Source organism: Sciurus carolinensis, chromosome 2, assembly GCF_902686445.1.
Source record: "Sciurus carolinensis chromosome 2, mSciCar1.2, whole genome shotgun sequence".
Classification (NCBI taxonomy): domain Eukaryota; kingdom Metazoa; phylum Chordata; class Mammalia; order Rodentia; family Sciuridae; genus Sciurus; species Sciurus carolinensis.
Window position 1 is genome coordinate 103,385,873 of NC_062214.1, and position 27,979 is coordinate 103,413,851.

The following is a 27,979-nucleotide window of genomic DNA, read 5'->3' on the forward strand; positions in this document are numbered from 1 at the left end:
TAAAAGGAGTCATATCCTTCCTTTTAAAAATAGACATGAACCAAAATATTTTGTTTTCATCTTATCCCACCTTTGGAGCCAGAACCCCTCAAAGCTATTCCAAACTAAAAAAAGTTCAAATCCATTTCCTATGAGCATTTGTTCTTCGGTATCCTCAGGGTTAATGCTTGCTTCCTGTGCATTGAAATTCAGGATGTTGGGAAAGAAGAAGTGTCATTACTTTGCGTGTTCAATGTTGCTCATGTGCGCTTGGCTTTCATCGGTAAGAGAGCTGAACTCCCCTTGTGATGATTAAAAACCAAAACAAAACAAAACATCTCACTTCTAAATCTTTCATCTGTGGTAAAACAGGTGGGACCTCCAAAGGTCTCTTGGCTTATCTTCCTCAGTGGAGGGCTGTAGAGGCTTGGTAAGTAGATGTGTAGCTGGTGTCCCTTCCTTTGTTCACTTCCACCCTTCTGAATTCTTGACTCTCACAGAGGAAGCCAGCCTCTTGGGAGTTTCCTTTTGTTTCTCCAAGATTAACCAGTTCTGCCCTGGCAGCAGTAGCAGGCAGCGGTAGGAGAGGCTCTTCTCTAACCTTTCCCTAGGAGTATTCTCCTCCTCCAGTTCCTCACTTGCAGCCAAGCTGCTTTCTTTTTTTCTTTTCTGATGAGATGCTGAATCTGGTTGCCACCTAGCAACTTCCGCTAGCGGTAAGTGGTCAAGACCATTTTTCCGGGAGTTGATCTCATGTTTTCAAGAATGCCTTCTTGAGACCTAGTTTGTTTCTTGCAGAATAGCCTTGCTTTTCTCTCCAGTATGGTCATGGAATGGATCCTCGTGTGATCTTCCGTGCTGCTGGGAACTCTTCCTGGGTCCACACTGAGGTGAGTCGGTGAGGTCAATGGGCATTTGGCTCTGGGCTGGTTGGGACTTTCTGTTCCTTTCTTCTGGGTGTGTATTTCATTTTGCTGTTTTCATCTGTGTGGTTGAGATTTAACAAATATTCTGTATTATTTTTCTCTTAATAAAAAAATTCCTTTGAGAGAAATTAGGGATGGGAGATTTGACATTTTCTTCATTTGAAATTCAGATTTTTATTCTGTTAACATCACCTATAAATGAGCCATGGGGTTACATGAATGTCCATGTGTGGGTCTTTGTCACTTCGTTTGGTTTTTTTTTTTTGGTAAGATTTCATCTAGCGAGTCTATTCCAAATACTCTTATTTGCTGATGAATTCGTGGCTCAGATCTGACAATTTGCACTGGACCATCCCTCTGAGACTTGAGGGTTAGATTTTCAGTGCTGAAATTTGAATAGAAAAATTGTTCATTCTAGGTTGCTTTGTTAACGGACGTGAAAGTGTTGCAGGTCTCTGGTTAATGATTAGCTGTTTGAAAAAAAAATGAAAAGGAAATTGGCTAGAACTGTTAATTGAGGACTGAAGGCTTTTAGGAAGGGATGAAGAAATATAGGATTTCATATGGATGAACAACACCTGTGCCCATGAGCCACCCCTTTTGCTTGGAGGTTGCTCTGTGCTGGCCTTTACTCCAAGATGAAAACTCAATGATTTGTCTTATCATGTTTGAATCTTTAAAAATAAGGGACCGAGTGATCTTCTTTTCCGTGTCTAGGGGATTTTTTTTTTTTTTTTTTCACAGAGGGCTTATTGGAAATATTTTTAGTAGGAAAAACTTAACTATTTAAAAGCAAATTGGACTTCAAAAACAGACTGGGATTTAAACCCAGGATCCTGTGTTTGCTAGGCAAGTGCTCTACCACTGAGCTACATCTCCAGCCCTTTCTAAATTTTTTTTGAGACAAAGTCTCAAAATAATGTTTTGTAAGTTGCTGAGGCTGACCTTGAACTTGTGATCCCTCCCCTCAGCTTCCCGAGTAGCTGGAGTTACAGGTGTGTGCCACCGTGCCTGGCAGAAATAGACCTTTTTAAAAAAATTTATTTTTATTGTAAACAAATGGGATACATGTTGTTTCTGTTTGTACATGGAGTAAAGGCATACCATTTGTGTAATCATACATTTACATAGGGTAATGATGTTTGATTCATTCTGTTATTTTTTTCCCTTCCCCCCACCCCTCCCACTCCTCTTTTCCCTCTATATAGTCCCTCCTTCCTCCATTCTTGTCTCCTCCCCCCCATTGTGTGTCATCATCCACTTGTCAGTGAGATCATTCTTCCTTTGGTTTTTTGAGATTGGCTTATCTCGCTTAGCATGATATTCTCCAATTTCATCCATTTGCCTGCAAATGCCATAATTTATTATTCTTTATGGCTGAGTAATATTCCATTGTATAAATATACCACAGTTTCTTTATCCATTCATCAATTGAAGGGCATCTAGCTTGGTTCCACAATCTGGCTATTGTGAACTGAGCAACTATGAACATTGATGTGGCTGCATCTTTGTAGTATGCTGATTTTAAGTCCTTTGGGTATAGGCCGAGGAGTGGGATAGCTGGGTCAAATAGTGGTTCCATTCCAAGCTTTCTGAGGAATCTCCAAACTGCTTTCCAGATTGGCTGCACTAATTTGCAGCCCCACCAGCAATGTATGAGTGTACCTTTTTCCCCACATCCTCGCCAACACCTATTGTTGCTTGTATTCTTGATCATTGCCATTCTAATTGGGGTGAGATGGAATCTTAGGGTAGATTTGATTTGCATTTCTCTTATTACTAGAGAAGTTGAACATTTTTTCATATGTCTGTTGATTGCTTGTACATCTTCTTCTGTGAAGTGTCTGTTCATTTCCTTAGCCCATTTGTTGATTGGTTTATTTATATTCTTGGTGTAGAGTTTTTTGAGTTCTTTATAGATTCTGGAAATTGGTGCTCTATCTGAAGTATGAGTGGCAAAGATTTTCTCCCATTCTGTAGGCTCTCTCTTCACATTGCTGATAGTTTCCTTTGCTGAGAGAAAGTCTTTTAGTTTGAATCTATCCCAGTTATTGATTCCTGCTTTTATTTCTTGTGCTATGGGAGTCTTGTTAAGGAAGTCTGATCCTGGGCTGACATGTTGAAGATTTGGACCTACTTTTTCTTCTATAAGATGAAGGGTCTTTGGTCTGATTCCGAGGTCCTTCATCCATTTTGAGTTGAGTTTTGTGCAGGGTGAGAGATAGGAGAAATAGACCTTTTAATGTATGTGTTCTAGATGCCAGTAGTATGGCATGTGTAAAAATTAGAAGGTACTATTTGTTTTGAGGATTTTTATTGCAAAGATATCAAAGAAGATCACAATTTCTTAGTGATAATGAGTGCTTTGAGTATTAATAAATTTCTAAATAAATACCAAACATTACTGCTGTATTTTTGGAAACATGTTTCTTCCTTGCTTTGAATCTACCTTTCCTTCCTCTCTCCTTTGATTTACTCAACTGAAGTTGGTTGAACCCCTTCTGGTGCTGGACAGAGTGGATTCCTAGGGGAGGAGGGGGTGGTGGCAGGCCACAGTGTTCCATCTCAATAGCTCCTTCTCTGACTCTTCTTGAGTCCGAGTGATCCCTAGGGTTCTGTCCTTGTTCTTTTACTGACTCATCCTCACCCTCTGTCCTCTCCTCACCTCTTCATTCTTGTTCTTCCTGAATGAGGTCATTCATTCCCCTTGACTTCAGCCCTTCCTTATGGGTGGATGATTCCAAGTCTTCAAATCTGTCTTTTCTCGTTAGTGCTGAAGACATTTTCAGTGATCAAGAACCATTCCAGGAATAATGTGATGGAATCAAATTCATTATTCTCCTATCCCAGTTCCTGCTTCTGCCCCTCCCCCTTCTTCATCCTTCTCTGCTGCATTTGTCATCTTAGTTAATGCACCTTGCTCCTCTCAGTGTCCAAGGCAAAAACCTAGCAATCACCCCAGAATCTTCCATGTTCTGCACCTCAACATATGGACCATTTGTAGATTCTGGCAATTCAATTGCAGAGACACATCTCGAATGCAGCTTCACTTGCCTGTTGTCATTGATCCCAATCTCTTTCCATGCTAGCCCATGCTGTGGGAGTCATCTTCTAAAACCTCTGACAGCGTGAACTGACATAGAGAGACACAGGGAGCAATGGCAAAGGGCAAGAGGGGCTGGATTCTAATCATGCCATCCTGCAGGATTGATACAGGACCTTGGCTGCAGCAACACTCTGTGTCACCTCACGATGGTCCCTACCTCCAGAGCTTTGGCAAGGCCTGAATGGGATGATGTATGCTGTTGCTTGGCAGAGGGCCAAGTACCCAGTGGGTGGTGGTGAGGAGGACCATGGTGAGGGTGATGTCTCCTAGGATCTGACTCTCATCTACTTTGCTATGCCATCTCCGCCCAGACCCCTGTGACCTATTGCCCCCACTGTCACTGCTCCTCTTCCTTTCACAACACTTGGTCTTTCCACAGGCTGTTCATTTTGCTTGTACTTCCCTTGTTTTATTCAGCAAACTCTTCCTTTCAAGAGGACTCAGCCATCTGTGAGGTCTTAGCTGACTTTGAGGAGCAGGCTGGGTGACTCCCTTCCCCCTATCTCCGAGGTTCTCCATCCCCCTACCACAGTCCCACACTACTGTTCTAATGATCTTTCTGTGTGACTGTCTGTTTTTGTCCCCAGACTGTGGCCTTCTGAAGGACAGGAAATGCATTTTTGCCTTTTTCGTGCCCAGTCCGGGTTAGACACAGTAGACACCGGATGAGTGTTTGATTATTTGAGCATCACCAGAAGGAGACGGCTCTTGCATTGGATGAGTGTTTTTCTACATGTGGAGAGTTTAGAAAACACATTTAAGAAAAACAAAAACAATAAGAGCTTTCCTTAATTGAATCCTAACTTTGTGACAGGAAGTACTATGCTAATTTCTTTATAGGCATGGTCTGATTTTGTTTTCCTAATAATCTCATGAATTACTCTGATGCACATGACTTACTGATTAGAAAAGAGGCTAGGAAGGTGGGGGAACTTGCTGGAGGTTATGGGGTTAGCTGGACTGAGCAAACCCGAGTGGTTTGACTCCAGGATTGGTGGAGAAATAGAGAAGTGAGAAGGGGAAGGAAGATGACTAAACCAGGGGAGGCATAGTCTGGGAGAGAAAGGACAAGATAAGTAGAAGGTGGGGAAAAGGCACCCTTTCTTACAAGAAAGTCAGTAAGAGCAGATGAGGCTGGGCATGGTGGTGTGCACCTGTAATCCAGCGATTTGGCAGGCTGAGGCAGGAAGCCAGCCGCAGCAACTTAGCAAGACCCTGTCTCAAAAAAAAAAAAAAAGAGGCTGGAACTGGGGATGTGGTAAAGCACCCCTGGGTTAAATCTGAAGGGGGAAAGCAGGCATGGGAAAGAAGAGGAAAGAAAGAGAAAATGAAGCTAGTCATCCAAGGAGGAAAATGAGCAGGGATGAACAAGAAGAAAAGCTATGAAATTCTGCAGCTGGGTAATGACTGCATGCCTAACAGACTACAAACAGGGTTGACAGGACAACTCATGATGATATAACCTGATAGACATTATACAGAAATACAGAGATTTATTATTGTTAAGTCATGGTAATGAGACATAAACGCTAAGCAATTTATATATTTGGCAGTATTAATCATCATCACTTTTACTCACATGCACACATATATACACATGCAGATTGGCTTAGATGGTTTTTACTTCTGCTCTTGTACAATGCTGACGAGTACTGGGATGGAGGCATCTGCCACTGATACCAAATATGATTAAAATATCCACACCACTCACACTCACAGCTGCGTGTGTGCAGGACCTTCCTGGGCTGGCTCCCTATCTGGCCTCCCCACCACAGTTGGTTCTTCTGCTTCACCAGAATCTCCCTTCTCTGGGGTCCTAGAGCTGTATTTCTAGGAAGGGCTTGCTGAGGCTTTTCCTCTGCAGCTCTGGGAACCTGGGGCCTGGTGGAGGGAGGGGCAGAGGTAGTCCAGCAAGGTGGGAGGCAGCAAGAGAAGAGAAGGGGTCTGTTCCCTCATCCTGCCCTCCCAGCTGCCCACCCTAGGACCCTCCACTGCTCAAGCAGCTGTATTTTCAAGGTTCACCCCAGCCTCTTCCTCTCCATGCTTGAACTGGTTCTCAGAGACAAGTTCAATTCTGCTGGGAAACACCTCAGAGAGAAATGTAAGGAAAGGTTAGGGAATAGGGGGAGGAAACTGGGAGATTGAAGAAGGAGAAAAGGAGAGGGAGTGGGAGAAGGAAAGGCAGATGGGGGAGGTGGACACATGTTCATGGGGAAAACTGTTTATATACACATATTAACCATGTGACAGCTTGGAGGAGGCACTATGGTCTCCATGTTATAGATTCAGATTGAGTCTTAGGAGGGGTAAGTGACTTATTCAGATTAACACTAGGTAGAAAGTAACTGAGCTGGGATTTGAATCTTATTATCCTTGAAGTTTCTCCTGTCTAATTCTCTTGTCTCCAAATGGGAAGAGAAGGCAGAGTCAGAGAAGGTGAGTAGGACAGAGAAGAGAATGGAGATAAAAGGGAGATCCTCCCCAGGGCAGGATTGGGGTTGGGCTCATTGGAACCATACTGGGTCCCTTTCCCCTTGGCCCGTTTTGTTCCTGAGTCCTGAGGACTGAAGAGAACCCACTGCTCAAAGGAAGTAGTGGACACTTCTGGTGGGGAACTTCCAGTTCCTCCTGAGTGGGGGACAGGCAGGGAGGGGCTCCCAGGGCTGCCCAGGATCTGCTCCATTCACCTCTCCTAGTCTGGACAGCTCCTGTCTCTTCCTTAGCTGCCCTGGCCCCTTCATTTTCTCTTTCTCTTCTAATCTTTTGCCATTCCTTTGCCTTTCTGTCACTCTCATATTTTCAATCTTTCTCCTTCTACTGGCTCTGCCCCCTTAGGTTACCCACCACACCTCATCTCCCACATCCTCTCTTTAAAGTCTCCTCTTCCTCCTTTATAGATTCAGGAGGCTGGGGCAGTCTCACCATGTTGCCCAGCAATCCCCTGCCTCAGCCTCTCAAGAAGCTGGGGTTACAGGTGTGCACCACCATACTCAGTTCCTTCTGTTTTTAAACTCTTATCACCTGTTCACACTTATCTTGCACTGCAAAATGTCTTGAAGGGATTCTTCTCACAGTCCTCATTTCTTCCTAACATTCATGTGGCTACTTTGACAAAAAAGGTTCAAAGAGCTGCCTTTGAGATCTCATATCTAATGAACTCTCTGTGTCCTTTGTCTCCACAGCCCACCAGGTTGACTCTGAGGCAAACAGAGATTTGCCCCTGGTTCTGTAAATGAGATAGTAGAAAGAATGGCAACCTAAGATCAGGCTGTTAGACACCAAAGGACAGGTTTCCAACCACCACATCCCATTGCTGATGGAATAACTCACCAGGTTATTCCCTTGAGGGCCTTGTATTGAATTCACCATGGCCAGAGTAGACCATCTGTCCTATAGTTCTTGGAACATAATTCAACAGCACAAGAAAAACAGGTCTATCTTCCTGGGACAAACTGGTATTAGCTCAGGAGACAGATGATATGAATAAGAATGATGATTTAAAGAATTTATTGATTTAAAATATGTAATATAACTGTCAGGAGGACCAGAATGTTCACTTCATCATGACTAGAGCCTTCTCTCCCTGTAGGCCAGCTTCTGTGGGAAAGCAATTTATTATCAGCAGGTTGCTCGGTGAGTGTGAAATTGGAGCAGGGGGAATTATCCCTAATAACTTGATTGCCGAGTAGCCTCAGGTCATTAAAAAGACTCTCCATTTTAACCCTTTGCTAAAGCATTGAATCACCTGCACCTGGTGTACTCATTTTCACTATAAGGAGAGACCGCCACTTGGAATCGACAGGATGCCCTCTTCCCCACCTAGGCCTAACTAGCCTGTCCAACCTCGAGTCTTGTTATTACTTTAGTCTCCAGGTGTCTGAAACCAACTCTTCATTTTCCCACTAAGAATTGAATTGGTATGTTCTTTTGACTTTGTAATTTCTATCATTACAAGAAGTATTTTCTGTGACCAAGATTGAAACCTAAACTAGAAATGTAAAGAAAAGAAAATCTTCATAGAAATATAGCTTTTGATTTTAAAAAGTACCAATCTCACTTTAAAATGAATGTATGCATAAAGCCCTTAGCTGTAATTTCTGTTATCTTTCTTCTCTTACTCTTTCTCATATCTTGTCATATATATATAAGCTATATCATATATATACCATATCATATATATGTGTGTGTTTGTATATATATATGTGTACACCATATTCTCTCTCTATATAAAACCTACTAGAACTTGGACATAAAGGAAACCACCATTCTAGTCCCCTGCATGAGAGGAAGCCAGAAGTAAGATAATACCTACAACCTACCTAGATCTTCTTCCCCTGTTTTTTCTGCTTTGGGGCAATTTTAAAAAGCAGGAACCTAATTATATAAATATCATTTGCTTCAGTACTTGTAAATGGTTGAATTTTAAAAATCCCAAGTTCCTGCTTCTAGAGTTAGATTTTGCTTTTTAGCAAACATTTTTCTTTTACCTGATTTTGTTTACTATATTTCCTTAGACAGCCACTGGCCCTAAAATTTAGTAAAAGATGACTTTTTCTCTACTCTGAATCTTTTAGAGATGGAATAAGTGTCCAGTGGGGTATTTTGGTGAGGTGATAAAGGTGCAAGAATGAAAAGACAATTTTAGTTCCTCAAAGTTAAAAACTGGAATCTGCTACATGGGTATCAATCCTCTATAAAATACTCCTGGATTGTCGCTTTTCTAAGGGAAAGATTGGACTGACGGAAATGTGGACTTGAATGTCAATTCTTTCTTTTTCTTTGTAACTTTATGTTTCAGAGAGTAAAAAAGCAGTTGAATAGTATCAAGAATAAGAAATAACTTCTAAAAATCTTACAGAAATATTTAATCCATATAATGATGCTTATATTATCACTCTTAAGTATGAAATAGAGAATATTTTCCATGAAAGAAAAATCATGAAGATGACCATAATTTAAAAATAGATTTATTTAATATCTTCCAAATAAAGGGTTTCAAAGACACTTTGGAAGATGGTAGGAAAAAACGAAATATAACAATTTAGTAGTATGACTTAACAGTAATTTTTAGGAAGGATTTGGTATTGCTTTATGCATGATTCCAGGAGTTTTTAAAATGAGAAGTGCTTGCTGGAAGACCTAAACTAAGAGCTGGAAGGGGTTACATAGATATTTTCCCTTCAATTACCTTCATATTACACAAATACATTTAGGACCATCTTTTCTACTGGTTAGCTATCTGTCAGATCTAATCTCTCAGACCAATCTGGTGAACCAGTAAGGAAAAAGAATGAGTTGGCCAGTGGCTTGTATTGCTGGCAACTTTCTGAGAGTTGAATTCCTTCTGCCTGCTTTCTTGTTGTCCCCTCTCAGGGTATCCAGTTCTTTTGCCATCTTGGCTTAAAGAATTGTTCTTCCTCTGCTCCAGGGACTCTGAGCCATTGAAAACAGGACATGTTGACTTAGTCTCCAGAGAGAATTTTCAATCCCTAACGAGTTAGCCTAGAATTGCTGATGAGCTTTTCCCCTCTGGCCAGATGGGGTCACCAGATACAGGAGTCATTGCCACAGGATTCTCCATCTTCCTTCCTGATGTAATTTTATATCTGTTGAGGCTTTTCATTTGTCTGCAACTGCTTTGTGAAACAACAACAAAGAAAATCCTTCATGGATGAAAACTCGCTTTTGTCCCCGTTATTTTTCACGGGAAGGCTTTACCTCAAAACAATCATTTTTGTGGACCTTCCTTTCTAGCTCTAGTACCTCTTCATGGTCCTCCACCCCTGCATTTGCTCACTTCTTCCACTCTTCCGTTTGCTCACAATACTCTTCCTGTTACTAACCAGATTTACTCATCCTTTGAGGATCTAGGCTGGAGATAGGGGCACACAGGAGGCTGGGGACCAGCAAGAGGGAAGGCCAGAAGCCTTCGAGCCCCCAGCTCTGGAAGGCAGATCTAACATTCTGGCACTAGTATCTGGGGTTTGGGAAGGATAGTTGGTAAGTGACTTTTAGCATCTAGAAGCCCTTGTTCCATTTCTCTTAGAATTTCAAAACATTATTCTTTCATCCTCTTTCATTCAGCAAGTGTTGGTAGGGCAACCTTGTGCACCAGGCATGTATTAGATACCAGACTTACAGCTAAGAACTGGACAGATAAAGTCCCTGGCCTAATGGAGTATGTGAAACAATCGGGAAATAGCCAATATAACAGGCAGAGTGATATGGTCTCTGAAATGGACCAAGCAGGTATATGGGAGCACATTGGGGTGTTCCTATTTGATTCGGGGGTGAGGTCAGGGAAGACCTCTTAGAGGAAGTGACATATGAGTGTGTGTGAGAGCTGAGAGGGACAGAGGTGGGTTAGGTGGTTAACACAAGCAGAGGGAAGAGCATGTATGAGGCTCCCAAATGGAAAGAAGCTAAATCGAACGTTTCTGGAGCATAGGCAGGGAGGCATGTGGGCAGTGGAGGACAGGGATAAGAAATCAACTAGGAAGATGAACAGGGATCAGGTTGTGGAAGGTCCTAGAAGTCATGTTAGAATTTGATCTTTTTTTCCTAAGGCTAGTGGGAAATGTTTGGAGTCTCTTTAGCGGGGGCACAATATTTCTCTTTTATGAAGATGACTCTGGGTTTGACGTGGACATTGGTCTATAGGTGGCCAAGGCTGGAGTGAGGAAGACCTGTGGGTAGGAGCACAGGGCAAGAGCAGCCTCTGGTCTTCAGACATGCCCTAGAGACAGCCCACTGCTGGGGCTGGGGTCTGGGGGAGGGGAAGTGGAGAGGGGTGGGAGGGATGGTCCTGGGTGACCTTGGTGGCAGTTGGTAGAAGGTATGGAGAGAGGAACAGGAGACTTACTGATGGGTCATATTTGACACCTATCCCTGCTTCTAGGCAGAAGTGCTCTCTTTGCTTGGAGTCATCAGCTTTAGTAGCCTGGGCCCTAGAAAAGTACCAGGTCCTATGAAGTGTCAGTGACCTTCTTTGTCAGGTACAACCCTGGGGTACAACCAGGAGTTGTTTCAGGAGCCTTAGATTGTGGGGGATCTGTGGTGGAGCAGGGTGGCATTGAACTTCCCATGCCATCTCTTTTCTCGTAACTACTCGGTCATAAGCACTATTCTTCCCCTTCTGTGGTTTCCATGTGACTGACAAACTTCTTCTTTATGTATATTTACTGCATCCTGTCATATAACTTTTTTGAGCAGGAAGCAAACAAGTCATTTTCTCCCTGAGTAGAAAAAGCATGCATTTGTTACCTCTGCATACCCTGTCATGTGTATGCAAAGGTATCTGGGTCATGTCTGGTCTACTGGGGTCTGAATATTTGAAATCATTTTTTTGCCTCTATATTCATTCTAAACTTTTAACAGACTTTACTATAAGAAGGAAATTAGACCACGTGCAGAAAAAGGGAAAGATAATAATGGCATTGTTCTGGATTTCTTGATAAAACCTGGATGAAGCTATGAGGATAAATGGAAAAAATTTGAATTGTGTTTAGTTTCTCCAGAGCTTGGCTAATAATTTCCTCTTACATGTAGCTCCCCAAAGTTCAGGAGCTGTTACCAGCTCCATCTGCTATGAACCACCTATGACTCAAGTTAAAGGCAAATGCTGAAATCTCCCCTCAAGATATTCTGGTCCACGGGGTATGGGATATATTAGTTTTGGCACAATTTTAATGGCACATTTGTTCTTACCTTGAATTGTCCATATAGCATTTTAGAGAATTCAAATTTTCCCTCTGAAGTTTAGACATTTGAGTCTGATGAGATAAACTGGCAATAGGTTAATAGGAGAAAAGCCATAAACATTTTATTTGATCATAGTTTTACATGATGTAGGAGGCTTCAGGTTAGACCCAGAGACCTGGAATGAATTATTCATTTTTATATTTAGGTTCAACGAAGCAGGTAGAACTGTGTAGAACTGTAAATGGGCAAAAAGAGTTTGAGCCAATGATAACAGACTGCACAGGGAAGCCCAGCAAGGCCTGTCTGTTCTGATTCTTCTTGGCCCCTCAGTTGTAGAATTTCTTTCTGTAATGGGGATCTAATGATCCATAATACAACGAAGTAGGTCAGAGAATTTCTTTATGGTCAACTCTACACAGAAAGATAGGAGAAAAAGTAGTAGTTTTAGGTTTTATGACTGGCTTTGGGGAAAAAGATTTCTGCTTTCTGACTTGTCTTAGAGAAAAGGAATTCTTGTTTCTATGGCTTGCTTTGAGGTAGAGTGAGTAGTCAGAGACAAAAGGGCAGAAGTTCAGAGAGAAACTTTTCTTCACTCTGGGGTGTCATTTTCTAAGCCCCAACACCTTTATAATACCAATAAATTTTTTTTAGTACAGAATTATTGCTTTTTATTTTTTATTTGTTCCTTTTAGATATACATGGCAATAGAGTGTATTTTGACATATTATGCATACATGGAGTATAACTTATTCTAATTAGGATCCTGTTCTTGTGGTTGTACATGATGTGATGTGAAGTTGTACAGGCTGTGTATTCATATATGGACATAGAAAGGTTCTGTCTGATTTATTCTACTGGTTGTCTTATTCCCATCCCCTTTCCCTTCCCTTTATTCCCCTTTGTCTAATCCAATGCAGAATTATTCTTATCTGGTTAGATTAAAGCCTGATAAGTTGAAGCTGTTGTTTCTTATTGTGTTAGTGACTTCCTAGTCATCTAGATTTGTCTAGGAAGAAAGTTAATACATATAAATGTATGATTATTGAACATTTTTCAAATACTAATGTGTGCTTCTCCTGTTTCCTAATGTAGTTTGGTGGTTGGGACCTGGTAAATGATCAGGAGCAATAATGTTCTGCAGTAAAAAGAAATCACTTGGTAAGTATTGTGTCCTTATAATATATTATCTTTATTTTTTATGGAGGTTTATTTACAAAACACATACACAGGTCTTAAGTGTTCCATTCAACAAATTTGACAATTTGTGTAAGTATCCTTGTAACTCTCAAGGGTGTATAAAACATGACACAGAACATTTCTGTCACCTCAGCAAGTTCCCTGATGTCTTTTTTATTTATCATTCCTGCATTACCTATAACCATCTTTTTCATTTCTATATGTTTAGTTTTGCCCATTTTTAACATGAGTATAAATGAAACAATTCATTATTATTCTTTGGTCCTGATTCTTTGACTCAGAATAAGTTTTTTTGTTGCCACAGATCTATATGGTTACACGAACCAAGAGTTTGTTCTTCATTTTTATTTCAGTGTGGTGTGTGAGTATACGAACATTTAAAACCAAGTACCCACAATGGAAATAATTTTGGTCAAGGTAGTAGGAAACACACTTTGTTTTCTTGATTACTCAAGTAATCCCTTGAATAAGGGATGTTACTTGGAACATCCTTTATCTGAAATGCTTTGGGTCAAAAATACTTCAGAGTTTGAATATATTCAGATTTTGTAATATTTGTACAGACTTTACCTGCTGGAGCATCCCTAATCTGAAAATCTGGAATCTGGAATACTTCAAAATCTGAAACTTTTGGGTATCATGTCAGTATACCCAAAGAGTTTTGGATTTTGGAGCAGTTTAGATTAAAATACTCAACCTATAGTACTAATAATATTCCAGTTTCTTTGGTGCAGCTTCCCAACCAGAAAGTGTCAATTTTGCCTTTTTTCTCTGGTTAGCCAATGGCAGTCTATTATGCAGTTTTTCCTCCGGTGAATGTGTATCCAACCTATTGCTGCTATTTTCTTTATTTTTGACTATAGATTTTTGTAGACTGAAGGTTGGACTGGAGTTAATCAACTACCCTGTCCCTCTGAGTGACACCCCTGACAGGTCGTTAACCTACTTCCCTAGGTGATGATTTCACCTTCCAGGTCTGGCTGTTGGACACTTACTCAATGCAACATAGTCTCAAAGTGAGTTAATCTCTCTCTCAGTGTAGTTCCCACCACAGGTCAATAATCACACTCTTTGGGGCAAAACGCTCTCCCAGTGCTAATCTAAGAGTATAGAATTACTGTCATTTTCTCTTTGTCACTTTGAAACAATATATATCAGATCACTGGTACAATCTTCCTGTTGTAAGCATAAGATTAGCCAGAACATGGGGTACGTTTCTGACAGAACCTAGTATTGCAAAATCTGATGTGTTAAGAACACGGTCCAGGATTCAGGACTCGCTCTTTAAAGTCATTTGTACATGTATATGAATGTACACACAAAAGAGGCAATGTTTTAATAAATAAAAGTCATAAAGCAGAAGTTATGATAATTGTGCATTCTAGGGATCACATTCAGGGCTGCTGTGTGGTACAACTTTGGAGGCCCCTTCACAGTGAGCTGTATTCATGCCCTTGTGTATTTGTTTAAATATATATCCCCAAATGAAATTTCACTGCACATTAGTTTGAAACTCTCTCTTTAAACCTAATACTGTTATAGATACCTTTTCATCTAAGTATTTCTCTATAACATTATTCTTATCTACATTTTCCCGTAACTTTTTATTTTGAAAATATGTTTTTACTGAAAGCTGAAAGAATGCTGAAAGGAACACCCACATGCACTTCACTTTAGCTCTGTAGTTGTTACATTTTGTCACTGTTTCCTCTCTTTCTCCCTTTCTCTACACAAACATGTGCTACCATCTCCTGAGAATAGGGCTTTTCCTACATAACCACAATATTGGTACCTTGTGCAAGAAATACAACCTTGATAAATAACGTACATTCCATTTTCCCCAACTGTTACCCCCAAATCTCATCTCTCAGAGCTGATTTGATACAATAGCCAATCAATGTTCACACTTGGAGTTTGGCTTTTAATCCTTGTACTTTCTTTTAACTTTAAAATTATTTGTCTTTATTTTGAATTTTAGGAAAGCCTAGTCTAGCCATGTTGTAGCATCTTCCTAAGGGAGCAGCAGAATAGAGGAAGGGGAATAGGAGGAGGAAGGAGGAGAAGGAAAGGGGAGATCCTGGGAACAAGACTGACCAAAATATCATAATATTGTGTGCATGTCAAATATGTAACAGCAAATCCCACTATTATGTATAATTGTAATACACTAATCAAAAAAGAAGAAAAAAATATTCTAAATAGTTTAGTTAATTCCTCCTACGTTGATTTGGATTGCATGCTTTTGGTGCAAATATTATATTAATATTTGTTTTTAAATGAACAATTGATTAACTCACCGATAGTTTTTTGATGAGAAATACAGTGCTGATTATCACACAGAATGTCATTCTACAGACAAATAGTCACTGCTGTGTGAGGAAGTTAAATGTTTTTTCCATTTAGTTGTGTCTGTGTCCGCTCCCTGGTCCTCATTGGCAGAGAAAGTTGAGGCGAGTCCCTTCTTCTTGGACTTGTTACAGTGACCACGTGACTTAGAGAGACTGACACTGGGTCACCATCTCTAGCATAATCATGATTGGGAATGAGGCATCTTTGGGTCACACTAGTTCCTGTCCTTGAGATCTGGTAATAGAGTGTAGACCTTCTTTCACCTGAAGTATTCATTCATTCATTTAGTCCGTCAGTCAATAGCAATTTTTTGAAGTATATTTTTATGTCAACTGACACATAGTAATTGTGCATATTTATGGGGTATAATGTGACATTGCAGTACATGTTTACAAAGCACCATGATCAGACCAGAATAACTGGCATATCCTTCGCCTCAGATATCTATCATTTCTTTTTTTTCTTATAATTTTAATTAATTAATTAATCATTATTTTTATTTTTACAGACTGCATTTTGATTCATTGTACACAAATAGGGTACAAGTTTTTGTTTGATATTGGAACTCTTATAATATGTTGTTACACCAAATGTAGCTTTTTATATTCAATAGAATATATGTGTACTCACACAACTTTTGTGTTTATGGTAGCAGTGATAACCAAAAAGCATCTTATTTACCATCACTAAAGTTTGTCAGAGGAGAACATTGTAGAGATTTGAGTCTGCCTGGGTTTCCTTGCAGAGGTGATATTGTGTCTCGTTGAGATATTTCACATCTATAGCATTAATAAAGCTGCACTTAGACCTATCTAAACTTTCAGCCTCATCAGGAAACTTAGGCTGTTGATAATTTCTGTGAAAATATGTAAACCAGTCATGAGTGTGGTGAGAAAACACTAATCTCCCTCCAGATATACTTTATTTTTTACTATCTCCATATTTCTATCTCACATTCTTCAAGATGTGGAAATTGCCAGTCAATTGAATCAGATTTTTAAAACACTGTGCCTACAGTCTATTTTCTATTTGATTTTGTAATTTATTCTCTCTGTGTAGTTTGCATGGGAGACCCAAAGACAAATTGTGTTAAAGCTTGTATGTGCTTCTCCACAAAACAATTAGAAAGAGCGCTGTTCATGTATAAAATACCTAATTCAGATCTTATTACTTTGGCAATATGGGAAGCAAGAGAAGTAGATAATTAAGGGCTTTCTTTACTAAAGCTGTTCTTGATTCCAAAATGTGGGAGCTGTGGAGCCAGCACGTATTACTCCACCAGGGCAGCCCTTAGAATGTTTATGGGGCATGGGTACGAGTCGGACAGGGCTGCTTTCTGTCTTCCATGGGCCTTAGGCACTTCTGCCTTTGTTTTTTTCCTTCCTCCATAAAATGTATTAAAAATTGGATTTTATGACTGCATTAGTACAAAGACAAATAGAATTCAGGCTGGATCCATTATTGTGAGTCCATTATTATTTTATTCATTTTTTTTCTTCTGATTTTAAAATAAGTGAAAATTAAAGCATTTTTTGGGGTCCCTAAAAGTATCATGGGCCTAGCATTCTGCCGACTGTGCCCCTGAGGAAGTCAGCCCTGAACACAGCTTGGGGCCAGCAGCCTTCTAAAGAGCAACCCTAAATGTCCTGGGCAGGAGAGAGACTGTTTCGTGGTATTTTAGGTTTATTTTTGTGAACCTTCATGTAGAGAGCAGTCCAGGATGCATGCAATGATGTAGCTCTTTGAAGTTATTATTGTTACTGTAAGTTTAAAAATCACATGGCGATACAGAACTCTGTGCACTTACTATACACCAAAATCTTCAGTTTTTTTTTTCTTGCCCAACTTATACATACATTTGATTCTAGGTGGTTGTGATGCAAGGTGGTTCATCTAGATCAATAGTGTAAGAATTTCCTGGGTTTGACCAGAATTGGTGCTCTAGGTGTACAAAGTTCTGTTAATACTCTGTAATTGTCCTTCATGGTGTGATGGAAACATGAGTCAGAAGCAATAGGAGTGAACTTGGGCTTTGCTGCTTAACTGCTTTTCCTACTTGAATTCTCTGAGCCTCTTCTTTCTTATTTATAAAATAGGGTTTGTCTCTCTCTCTCTCTCTCTCTCTCTCTGAAGGCTACTGTGAAGATGAACACAAAACGTAACAATATATATGAAGTACTTTATAAATCACAAAAGTACTATATAAATGTTAGGCTACTGAATTAATAGATTATAATTCATAGGTTTGTAGGTTTTTATCCTAATATTCTGGGCTTTGCTAAAATGATTTGTCTAGTTTCCAGGCTGACATGAATATTACCTGTACAGATGGATTTTCTGTTTATGGAGTTAACTTATAAGGGGCTCTGGTTTCTAAGAGAATATTCTGGAAGCCCCAGGAGTCTCTGCTGAGCCTTCTCTGAGGTTGGGGGTGGTGCTAATTTTACAGGGTTATTGACTTATGGTGACTCAGAGTCCTGACAGTGCGACAGAAACAACAGTGATCAGTTGCTTTGGCTGAGATTTTTATACCTGCTTTGCAGGAGTTTATAGTGATTTCTCTTAAAATAAATGTTGCATTATCACGTTTGTTTAGAAAACAAGCAATAATAGGATCCAGGGATCATCAAAGCACAATACTAACAACATTTTGGATTTTTTTCTTTTGGCTCTAATGGAGGAATAAAGTCCATATTTTTGTTTTTCTGCATAATTAGATTACAGAATGCCGCAGACATTTTTTGAGCATGATAGACACTGATTCCTGTGTTAGAGGGTTGGTGATTAAAAAAGTGAATAAAACACAGAATCTACCTTTATTGGTGTCATATTAATACATATATGTAATTATATATACATATATAATTTACATATACATATACATATATATATATATATATATTATTATTTTTTTTTTGTACCAGGGATTAAATTCAGGAGTGCTTAACCACTGAGCCACATTTATGTTTTATTTTGAGACAGGGTCTTGCTAAGTTGCATAGGGCCTCGCTAAGTTGCTGAGGCTAGCTTTGAACTCACTATCCTCCTGCCTCAGTCTCCCAGATTGCTGGAATTATAGGCGTGGCACCACCGTGCTTGGCTTAATAATATATATGTTTAAGGAACATTATTTCTCCTTGGGTTTATCTCTTATGAAACAACAACAAAAATTCAAAAGCTATTTTCTCAAGTAGTTTTGTAGTTTCATGAATTAGTTGTTTTTAACTTGCTTTTTGTCTGTTACAGTAATTTGTTTGTAAAATTGGATCATGCTTTTTCAAAATCTGTTTTCTTTAGTTTAATTGAATGAGACCATTGCAATGAAGTATCAAATGGTACTGGTCAGTCAGTGACATGCTTAAGACAGTGCTGGCTTCACAAAAACCCTCTCATAACTTTGAGTTTTAATTTCCTAATGATCTTTCAACTATATTTTAATAATTTTTGGTGTTCAGGGAAGAAGGGGCATGGGGCATTTTCTCTGTGCCACTAGAGATGAATGAGAACCACCTATTCCCTTCTATTTACCACATTAAAATTCCATGTGAAAAGATGACAGGGGTCATCCCAGAGATCCCAGATCCTGCTGACTGTCCTGAACACTGCAGGGTTTTACCCTCCATCCATAGGTTCATCAGCCTCTATGACTGGGAGAGTAAGAGGAGGCAGCATTGGAGTCCTGAGTCCTAGGTGTGCTTTCGTCCTGTGTTCCAGTCTTGGAATAGAAATCTTCTCATAGGGGATTCATTCTATATTTAAAAATTTGCCATCATAGTCATTGTACAGAGTTGCAAACAGAAAGTGCAGGGAAGAAATGTCTTCTTGTCCTCAAGTACTTTCTAAGTTTGTGTGCTACTCTAACTTTGTCCAAATGTAGTACTATGTAGGCTTAGAGCAATCTGATGTTTTATTACTCCTGATGTGGGTTAGGTTAGGTTGCTGTAAAAGATCACCAATCACAGAGGTCTTCCTAAAGAGAAGCCCAGAGCCTGTTCTTTAGCACCATCTTTTCTCATGTCTCTTTGGTATTAGCAGTGGTGGTTCTCTCCTTGAATGCTCACCTTTTTTGGTCTTCATGACCCTTACAAATTCTTCTTGCTTCTCAGACCTATGATTTTGTCTTCTTCATTGGACCCTTATTACAGAATTTCCTACTGGTTCAGTCTTCTTCACTTTTTTCTCTGAACATTTTGTCCCATAGAGAACTTCTTTTCTATCTTGGCTTCTAGTCACTTCTATGGAGATGATTCTTAAATGTAAGGTGTAGACTGTGAAAAGCTTTCCTAAATATAATACCTTATTTCCAACTGCTGCCACCTTTGAACTAATAGTTCTATTAATACAGCTTTAGGTTGCTAGAGTAGCCAGTTTTCTGTTACTGTGACAAAGTACCTGAGGCAGGATCAGTTTTTTTAAACAAAGAAGAGAACAAAGGTTCAAGGGCTTAGTGTCAGCATTGGCTCAGTTGTAGTGAGGACTGCATGACAGATGGCATCCCAACAGTGGGAGCACACAGGGGAGGAAGAGATTGGATCACTAAATAGGAATTCAGAGAGTGATTCAGGGATCAGACTTGCTATTGTAATAGCTTGGTCTCATGAGAACTCAGGTCCCATAAGACCTATCTTAATCCCTATTTGAGGGCAGCACCCCAGTGACCCAACCCCACCAACCAGACTCCATCTTTTAAAGGTCTACCACATCCCAATATTGTCACACTAAGAATGAAGACTAACATGAACCCTTGGGGGAGATGCTCAAACTTTATCTATTGCACTGAGTGATAAGACTTGGGAAATAGAAGCATCTTCACAATCATCTTGTCCAGCTTTACTTCCAACTTGATGATCTATTACTATAGTGCAGCTGGATATTTCCTCGAATGTTTGCTCTGACAGGTAGTTCAGGCATCTAATTTAGGAGATGACTTGTTCTGTTTTGGCAGAAAATTTAATTTCATATTAACTAGAAATTCGCAGCCTTGTAAAATTCACTTTCTGTTCCGACTTTAACACAGAATATATATATTCTGCCATCTATGTTAAAGATCATCAGATATTTGAAGACCTCCCTCATATTGTTTTTGGTGTTCAGGGAAGAAGGGGCATGGGGCATGGTGCCACTAGAGATGAATGAGAACCACCTATTCCCTTCTATTTACCACATTAAAATTCCATGTGAAAAGATGACAGGGGTCATCCTCCTGTTCTCTTCCCCCCACCACCGTCTCTGAATCTCCCTTTATATCTTTCTTTTTGGTTAGGCACCTCCCAGTTTTCTCTGATATAAGACACAGTTCATAGTTTTCAGATTCTTATTGTCTTATGACTGAGCTCTGAGAGACACAAGGGAACTCCTCTTTCTCCTTTTTGACCTTGAAACATAGAGCATGTTGTTCTTTACTTTGTTCCAGAAACTGAATAGATGTTTGAGTGAACACCTCTTGTTCATGACGTTTTTTTATTGGTTCTTTTTCGTTACATATAACATTAGGATTCATTGTGACATAAAAGCCTGGAATATAATTTGCACTAATTCAGTCCCTAGTACTTCCCCTTTCCCCTTCCTCCCTCCCCTGTTCCCTTCCTTCTACTCTAATGATCTTTCTGTTCTTTACTTATAGTTTTTTTTTAAAAAAAAAAAACTAGTGCCTTATGGATATACATAATGTTAGATTCACTAAAATATATTTATATATGTATATAGAAAGCTTAGGTCAGATTTGTTCTGCTCTTCTTCCCTTACCCTGTCTCTCCTTTCTCCCCCTTAACCACTTTCTTTACTCCACTGATATTTATTTTGTTTTGATGGAATCTCTCCCCTCCATTTTCTTTCTTTCTTTTCTTTTCTTTTTTTTTTTTGTTTCCTTTATTTTGGACCAGCTTCTGCTTATCAGAGAAAATGTTTGATCTTTGTTTTTTTGGGATTAGTTCATTTCACTTAGCATGATAGTCTCCTGTTCTATCCATTTACCAGCAAATGCCATACTTTCATTCTTCTTTATGGCTGAGTAATACTCCATTGTGTACATATATCATATCTTCTCTATCTATTCATCTGTTTAATAGCACCTGGGTTGGTTCCCCAGCTTGGTCATGCCGTGATGTGGCTTTTTCACTGTAGTATGCTAATTTAAAATCTTTTGGATATATACTGAGGAGTGGGATAGCTGGGTCATGTGGTGGTTCCATTCTAGTTTTTTTGAAGAATCTCCATACCACTTTCCAGAGTGTCTTCCACTAACAATGTATGAGTATACCTTTTCCCCCACATTCTCACCAACATTTATTGTTACTTGTATTCTTGATAATTTCCATTCTGAGTCAAGTGAGATGAAATCTCAGTGTAGTTTTAATTTTATTTTGCATTTATATTTGAATATGAATATTTATACTGTATGTAGACTTCCATGCTGATAGTTTTTTCTTCTGGCACTTAAAAGACTGCATTCCACTGCATTCTTTTGAAAAGCAACTGACAATCTTACTGTGACTGTTTTGAAGGCCTTTGCAACTTTGAAGAGTTAGAAAGAGATGATCCTTGTGGAAGGCAGATTGAAGCTCCCTCTCCCAAAGATGTCCACATCCTCAGAACCTATGGATACATTCCCTTCTGTGGTCAGAGGAAATCTACAGTGAAGATTCTTGAGATGGCAACAATATCCTAGATTCTGTAGGTGGACCCAGAGCAACTGTAAGGACCCAGATAAGAGGGTGTCAGGTGGTCAAAGTCAGAGAAGGAGGCGTGACAGTGAAAGCAGAGTTCAGAGTGATGTGGGCCATGAGGTGAGGGATGTGGGCAGCTGCTAGGAGCTGGAAAAGCCGAGGAGCAGTTTCACCTGGGGAGCCTTGAAAGGAACTCGACCCTGCGGACACTGTTTTATACCAGATTTGGACTTCCAGCCTCCAGAACTGTAAAGATGATATGTTGATGTTGTTTTGAGCCAGTACGTTTCTTGTAATTGTTAGAACAGAAATAGAAAACAGACTTCTGAAAGGACCATTCTGGCGGCTCTGTTGGGAATAAACTGACTGTAGGTGGGAGGCAGGGGCAGAGGCAGGGAGACCAGAGGGGAGGCCATTGCAGTAATCCCAGCAGGAGGTGGGAGGTGATGGTGGCTTAAACCAGAGTACAGGCAGGAGAGCCAGGGAGAGGGAGCCAGATGGCCTAAATGCCACCTTTCTTTTCTACCTGAAATCCTGGCTCCCTCATATCTCTTTTGAAGTGCTTGTTATGTGAATATTTCATGAATAGGTAAATAAACGAAGCTCCTTTTTTTTTTCCTTTTCACACTGTGACAGATGTGCTACTAGAAGGAATAGCTGAGGAAGGACTGTGGAGATGCCCTCTTTTAATGTCCCTATTTTTCCCTATCTCAGTCCTCTAGCACATTTCTTGTCAGTAAATCATAGCTGCTTAGCTTGGAAAAGGTGCTGGCAAACAACCCAGCACACTCCCGTTGGTACACAGCCACGTAAGTTCCCTTCAGATCTGCCTGGCACGGGCAGGATGCATTCGGCCACCCATCTGGACTTCAGTTTCTTTTTCTCTGGTTTCCTGTGGCTTTCTGGATCTCTTCTTTGCTTCCTTGCTGTGTGTGTATTTGTGGGCATGTCTACCCTTTGAAGGCCACTGCTGACTTGTCTTTGTTATTCTTTCAATAAATATTTCTGGAATAAATCACTTTCTCTTGTCTCCAGCAATGTTAATTTGCCACACGGATTCAGGGAGCTGAGATACAGAGCCAATATGTACTAAAGAAACTCAATTTATAGCTCCATCTATCTTAAAATGACAAACAAGATTTTGTGAGATCCCTGAGGCTTCAAGCAGAGAAGGAACCTCTTCAGATTTCCTTCTTATGTGCCCTTTTCTGCCTGGGACTCTTCCTCCCATTTTGTGACAGGTGGCTTGCTTTCCCTTCGGTAGCCAGAATTTGCTTCACAGTAGAAAATTAAACACCCTCCAGCTCCTAGGCCCATATGGTCCTTAGGGGCAGACCCTGACTTTCTTTTTGAGTGAGAATGCTGTAAGAGAAGGAAATGGCTATTTCCCCTTTTTAAAGAAAGCAGTCTCATCCTGACCCAGTCCACACAACTGCATTCTCTTTCTCTATAGATAATCAAATTGTGAAAGAAAGTGGAATTAAAGCAGCAAAGTAGAACTGGCACATGTAAGAAAGGCTTCAAAGAAAGCAGTCAGTTGTGAACAGGGCTGTGGGAGAGCTTTCTCAGCTATGACTGCCCAAAGTCTCTAAAGAGGGCCCAGAGGATTCCTACAGGAAGTCCTTCACAGTGAAGCAGAGGCCAGGACCAGAAATCTATGGAAGTCACTGGGCCTCAAGGTTAACTGGAATGGGTGTGGGTATGTGTGCATGGCATTTGAGAAACATCCTGGAATATTGCATCTGTTGAGGGAGGCCCCTCTCTCCTTGACCTCGGGTCGAAGGCACACACCAGTTTGTAATTTTCCAGTCATCTCTGCATGGTATCATCTACCATTTCCTTATACCCAGATGGCTGCCAAGCATCTTTTACAGGGGAGACAGTTCTGAGTTTGAAATCTGACTCTTGATATCATCTATTTGTACCCAATAGCCTTGTGTTGAGAATACATGAAATAATGCATTCAAATACTTCATGTAATACTAGTTTTTAATAAGTGCTTAATAAACATTAGTTATTATTATTATCATTATTGGTATAGTGAGGCAAATCTCCTCACTACATGAATCTACACTCACAGGAAGCAAAATGCTGAGGACTTATCTAAAGATTTTGTTGATTTCACTTGTAATTTATATAATTCAGTTCATGTATGCTAGAAGAAGGATGGATTAATAAAATTTTTATATTTCTCTGTGAAGTTATAGTAAGTCATGGAAAGAATAAAGTGCCTAATTAATCAAATTTTCCAACTATCTGGACCTGATGAGCAAATTGGCTCAGTCAAGAGGAAAACAAACCCAAGGCCCTTTAGTATTTGTTTGAATTCCCTAACTTTGTTTCCAAGCTTTTTTGTGGGGACAAGAATAAAAAAAAAAATTGTGGGAAGATTATTTTTCCCTCCTTAATTCTCTTTAGTTTTCAACTTAAATGTCAATAAGTCCCAGAAGTTGCAGGTCACCACTGGGTTTCAATAGGAAACCCCAATTCAGGACACATAGTTTTCAATTGTATCAGAATGCATTCCTGGAAGCAAATCAGGAAATCTTGGAGGCTGGGGAACTCTTTTCTTTAAAGCTCTCCCGACTCATTGTTTTTCCCTCATGTCTTTAATGAATTGCTCTGGCTTCCAACCACACAGACCAGATTGTGAAGAATGAAAGAAAATGAAGAAAGGGGAAAAAACAAAAAAACAAAAAAAAAAAAAAAAACTGAAGTTATTGATTTAGCTTGGGGGAATTTTTTTTTTCCTGAGATTTCTGACCCAACCCGCAAATCAACAACAACCCCAAACCCCAATGACATTCCAAGTTTAGAGACAATCTTTAGTTTTTGGATGGGTACCAAACTTGCTCAGGAAACAGCCATCTGTGCCATCAGAGTTTTACATAGGGACCCCCCAATTCCCCACGGCACTTCATCATTTCATGATTTTGGGGGTCTAAAGCCAAGCGCCTGAAGGCTCTTTTCTAAACCACATTTTGTGAAGGACAAAATGCTCTGGAGTTAATTGAAGAAAGACAGTGTGCTTATTAATTAGGGACTTATGCTTTCTGTGGTCACTCATGGGTCCAGTGGAAGCCTCCCAGATCTTCCCTTCCCTCTTGGTCTTATTAGCAAAGCCCCTGCATTCATTAACTGGTCTTAAATAGTAAGGTGTTATGAATTGTTCACAGGCAAACCAGTAATTAAAAAAAAGATACAAATGGACTGCATTCTTCTGCCTACTGGAAGTGGAAGATGAATAATGTATCATTCATTATATTATGAAGGAGAAGGACCCAGATGAGGAGTTGGGTATTGCCTTCAAGGACCTGGAGTAGAATCAATGGGCATTTACCAATTTCCACTGAAAACATTCAGAAAATTACTTCAAGATCCTCTTGGGAGATAATAATATGAGCAACTAGAAGGCTGGCTATCCACGTTTGGGTGATTTTCTTTTTTCACCTATTTTCTATATTTTATTTGTTTTTTAAAGAAAGAATTTTCTGGTATTTTTCTGTTTACAAAGTGCTTCCCACACATTTCCTCACTTAATGATTCCAACCCAGAGTGGTGTTATTTTACTGAGAACTCATAGGTCAGGAGAGGTCATGAGTTAGTGTACTTCAGGTCTCTTGCCTCAAGTTCCAGGGTACTTTTTCTTACTGAGTGTTCTTTCATCAAACTCTCACTTTTATGGATGCTAAAAAACTTGCCTAGAGGGGAACAGCATCTTAATTGCAGTTAAAATTGTACAATAGGTAGTGTTAGGTTCCTATCACATTTTGAATTTGTTTTTTTAAGTGATCTGCTAACAATTTTGGATGTGCTGGAGATACCTCCCTTCCAAATTGAAAGACAAGCCAAGTGAACATAGATTAAAAATAAAACTCTTAAACCATGAGTGACATGAACGTGTATACCATCAGCCCTATCAGTGGTGTAGGGCACCATAGGTTGATTATTCTGAGACCAGGTTATTCTTTTTGGTAAATACTCTCTAACATTTTACTGATTTATAAGTAACCACTTCCTTAAATAAACAAGGTATCCTTATGTGGTTAGCTTGGAGAATATAACAGGAAGCACATGGGTTCAAAGATAAGCAGTTTATTAGTGCTTCATTGATATTTTATTTGGTTGAGGAAGACAACAAGTGATACTGGGTTTCATAGTTTTAGGTTGTTTTTACATTTTCATTATCTGCGTGGAGTAGGACTTTGAAGGCATTACTTCTTTTTCTATATTCTGAAGCAGATACAAAACAAGGTCAAGAAAATTCTGACGACTGATTTCTTGGGTGATTTGCTGAGATGGTGAACAATGGCATCCCTTCTAGATACCTGTCTCTGTTCCTCAACTGACATAGAAGGCATAACCTTTTTTTTTTTTTTGTTATTGTGTGTTTTATTAAGTTATACATGATAGCAGAATCCTTTTTGATTCATTGTACAGAAATGGAGTACAACTTTTCATTTCTTTGGTGGTACACAATGTAGAGTCACCATTTGTGTAATCATACATATACATAGGATAATGATATCTGTCTCATTCCACCATCTTTCCTTTCCCCCTCCCCTTCTCTCCCCTCATTTCCCTCTACACAATCCTCCATTCTTCCTTAACACCCTGCCCCCGCCATTATGTATCAGAATCCACTTATCAGAGAAAACATTTGGTTTTAGTTTTTTTGGGATTGGCTTATCTCGCTTAGCACGATATTCTCCAGCTCCATCCATTTACCTGCAAATGCCATAATTTTATTCTTTATGACTGACTAATAGTCCATTGTGTATATACACCACAGTTTGTTTATCCATTCATCTATTGAAGGGCATCTAGGTTGATTTCACAATCTGGCTATTGTGAATTGAGCAGCAATGAACATTGATGTGGCTGTATCTCTGTAGTATGCTGATTTTAAGTCCTTTGGGTATAAACCGAGGAGTAGGACAGCTGGGTCAATGGTGGTTCCATTCCAAGTATTCTAAGGAGTCTCCATACTGCTTTCAGAGTGGCTGCACTAATTTGCAACCCCATCAGTAATGTATGAGTGTGAGAAGGTGTAACCTTGCTTCCAACTGATCTGTCTTATAGGCCTTGTTCTTAGCAGCACAGCACAGCTATTCTCCAGGTATTTTTCAGGAAGTGCTGAAGTTCATGGTCACATAGTATTTAGCACAAGTGAATTTGAGAGAAATAATGATTAGGATAGATGATTAAAGGGCATACAGTTCATTTATTCACCCAAATATCCTAAAATATACTCCTAAATTTAATCAGATTAGCAGAGAATGAGTACAGGGACACTACTGGCTTTTCTGAATTGAGTTAGGTATGATATATGTAGATCTGTTATAAAAGAGAGCTCTAAAAATCTTATTTTTATTTTCTTTGTACCAAAAGATGACTTCTTGTGAGACTTTCTTGGACAAATTAGTGTTTGAGCCAAGAACAGGTAGTACTTTTACTCTTTCTGAGAAATAGATTTTGTGACATAAAGGGCTCTGGACAAGCATTCCTTTTCCTTACAGAATTTCTGCTCTATCTTGGGCAGGGGTGTGGGTTAACCTATTTTGCATTTTTATTATCATTCTTGACTGTGGTTAATCGTTGTCCTTGCTTCTACACCTTTTACTCTACTTTCAAATTTTAAAATGTTATTTTTTTCTGTTGTACATTCTTGAAAACTTGTTTTGAAGGTGTTCTTAGACATAAATATTCTTTCAGGTCTGAAAATGTCTTTATTTTCTCTTCACACTTGATTGTTCACTTGCCTGGATAATGAATTCTAAGTTCAAAAATCATCTCTCATTAAAACTGAAAGGCATCACTCCAAGTCATAGTTTTTTTGCTTGTGAAAAATTTCATGTTGGTCTGATTCTTGTGTCTCTGAGCTTAAACAAATTTTTCCCCCTTCTGGAAGATTTTAGGATCATCTCCTGGTCTTCAGAGCTCAAAATTTTATGAAGATCTGTGGGTCCATTTCCATTCATTCTGATTGCCATTTAATGGCCCTTTCAATTTGGAGAGTTATGGCTTACTCTTGTGCAGAGTTCTTCTGTTTATTT

At 39.5% G+C, this 27,979-nt stretch overlaps 1 protein-coding gene across 4 annotated transcripts in view; it reads left to right on the forward strand.

Moving 5' to 3' along the window:
* Positions 1-310: 310 nt before the first annotated feature.
* Atp8b4 (ATPase phospholipid transporting 8B4 (putative)) overlaps positions 311-27,979 on the forward strand; it is a 214,355-nt gene continuing 186,686 nt past the window's right edge. For 2 of the 4 annotated variants that reach the window (XM_047542231.1, XM_047542234.1), the window contains exons 1-3: positions 311-409; positions 778-869; positions 12,805-12,870. In XM_047542231.1, coding sequence (XP_047398187.1) covers positions 12,843-12,870 — 28 coding nt within the window. In that variant the 5' untranslated portion in view covers positions 311-409; positions 778-869; positions 12,805-12,842. Of the gene's footprint in view, positions 410-616; positions 696-762; positions 870-12,804; positions 12,871-27,979 lie in introns of those variants that run through there. The other 2 variants (XM_047542232.1, XM_047542233.1) reach the window with 2 other exon arrangements.